The following is a 2,500-nucleotide window of genomic DNA, read 5'->3' on the forward strand; positions in this document are numbered from 1 at the left end:
TCTTGATTATTATCATTAATGATATTATCCTTGTCATCATAATAATTATCATTACCAACGATATTTATTGCCATTACCATTGAGTTAATGGCAACAGCATATTCTTTTTGTTATCACGTAACCAAATTGGCTTTTGTGGGAGAGAGAAATCACATTTTAATTCCCTTTTTTTTGCATTTTTGTCTATTCTTCTATGGAGTTAAAACTAATACTGTACGTGGATAACGACTAGTAATTGCAAAACTGTGTATTCTAGTGCTTGATTAATGAGACCAATGAGGAAGAGTAACTGATTCTGGTTTTCACATTTTCACATTAGGTTCGGAACCCCTCCCTCCCCATTTCTTGTTGCATTAAATGAATCATATATGTTATAATCCGGTCCCTTATATTTGTCTTTTGAAATTAAGTAATATATGTCTTTAAAAGGGTCTCCGGGACGGAACCTTTTTCATTTCATTTTTTTTTTCTTGTACTTCTTCCTACATGTTAGCATGAGGAAATCTTTGGCCTAAGTGTTTTTCTTCGAATCTGCCGTCATTGTCAGTGTCAATGGACCGTCACATTCTACGTTCCCTCGATCACTCTGCCTGCCATGAGCTGTTTTGTTAAGTGTCTGGAAACAGAGGTTCATAACTTCGGTTCCTGTCTCTCTTTACTTTTTATTTCAACTCTTTTTTTCTGTGACTTTATGCTTTCTTTGATTTTGCAGATTTTAATCCTGATTTTAAATCGACAAACCCGTCTGTGTTTCCCTCTAATGTTTATTCAGGAATACCAAAGAAAATATAGCAGAATGTATGAGAACACAATATAAATTATTATGTAAGGTTTATAGGTTTAGGTATGAGGGTTCTTCAGTGTAACATTTTATCAATATTTGTCTTTATTCAGACACAAGGTTACTTGCAAATTAAGAATGATAATGAACTAAATACATCAGCTTGTCAACACTGTGCCCTCAAGGTTAAAAACATCACATGCCACGTCTAACATAAAAGTGACTTAACTTCAAAGAACTTGTTCCTGCTGTCTTCTTTCTCTCTTTGTATCTACACAGCATCTAGACAGCCTCAGATGAGGCACAGGAAGTGTTCCTTTCTTTTCTTTTGTATCTCTTTATATGCATCTTCACAACAAGTAGGCTACAGTTTACTTTTAGTTATTTTTTATGTATTAACTTTCTTTTATCTTGCTAAGCTTGCTCTGATTCTTAATCAAATAAAAAGAAAAAATAGCAGAAGTAAAAGCATCAAGAAAACTAAAGCAGCCTTTTAACAGCTCTGCTAATCTAGGCTTTGGTGCGTTCTCTGAAAATTCTCAGGACTGTTTCTCCTGCTGCTGCTGACGCTGCGAAAGCCCTAAGAAAAGTGAGGCAAGTGGACCACTAAATTTTCCGTTCATGTGCACTGGCTGGTCGGAATGGTTAGAGTAGAGGCCTAGCTCTAGATCACTAACTTTGGAAGAGGATGCATCTCCGTTTTCTTCTTTTTTGCCTAAGATAACGTTTGCAGATGTATATTTATACATTTTTAAAGATAAGTTATAATTAAGTATATTTTTGTATACATAGACGTAATTTTAGTAATATTTATTTTCTTTTTTTAATCTCCATTGTTTTTCTACTTATCGAAATGTGCTACCTAGGACCGCTAGAACACGCCAGGCTTTGTCACAATAAAAGATTTTGGGATTTATAACATATCTGATCAAATAAGGTGTGGGTTACAATGCCAGAGGACACGTAACTTTGGGCCAAACTATCCTCTTGCCCTGTGCCCTTGGAGAGGGCCAGCCAGTTGATCAGGTGGCGGTACCAGGCGACTGGACCCCAATATATATGCATGTTCTATATCCTTTTGACAGAATGAGTTCATTTCTTAAAGTGCTGTCCCCTAGAAGGATGGAATAAGAGGTATCTCAAATTCATCGTTAAATCCCAAGATTTTTTTTTTACTGTGAATCAAAACCGCTGCCACCAGCGTCTTTTGCAACCAAACCCACACTGCCTTTCCCCTCCTGTGGTTTTGTCGTCCGATAGTCTTTGCCGAGTCATCCTTGTCTTCATGTGTTTTCCCATGTATATATTTGTATATATATCCATATCTAATATACATATATATATATATATATATATATATATATATATATATATATATATATATATATATATATATATGTATGTATGTATGTATGTATGTATGTATGTATGTATGTATATAAAATCTGTATTTACGTATGTGTGTATGTATGTGTGTATGTACTTATGGAACGTCTAGAAATGGAAATGGGTATTAAGGTTAAGGGTTATATATCCTTAATCGTATTTCATTGGCTCGAAATAACCTGGCTAACGATGTGCCACTGATCATCTGACTCTTCTTTGTCTCTTTTGTTTGTCCTTTATCTTTTGTTTAGTCAGTTATTCTGCTGTACTAATTTTGTACAGTGCTTAACTGCAGAGTTGTATTATCTAATTACTCTACCGTACTAGTGGTAA

At 34.8% G+C, this 2,500-nt stretch overlaps 1 protein-coding gene across 1 annotated transcript in view; it reads left to right on the top strand.

Moving 5' to 3' along the window:
* Window positions 1–2,500, top strand: part of LOC119577059 (LIM domain-binding protein 3-like) — a gene marked incomplete in the record, with an annotated part of 99,502 nt that overhangs the window by 85,634 nt on the left and 11,368 nt on the right. Inside the window, 1 exon segment of the mRNA XM_037924730.1 lies at window positions 1,325–1,375. Coding sequence (XP_037780658.1) covers window positions 1,325–1,375 — 51 coding nt within the window.

The sequence above is a fragment of the Penaeus monodon genome, chromosome 9 (assembly GCF_015228065.2).
Source record: "Penaeus monodon isolate SGIC_2016 chromosome 9, NSTDA_Pmon_1, whole genome shotgun sequence".
Lineage (NCBI taxonomy): Eukaryota > Metazoa > Arthropoda > Malacostraca > Decapoda > Penaeidae > Penaeus > Penaeus monodon.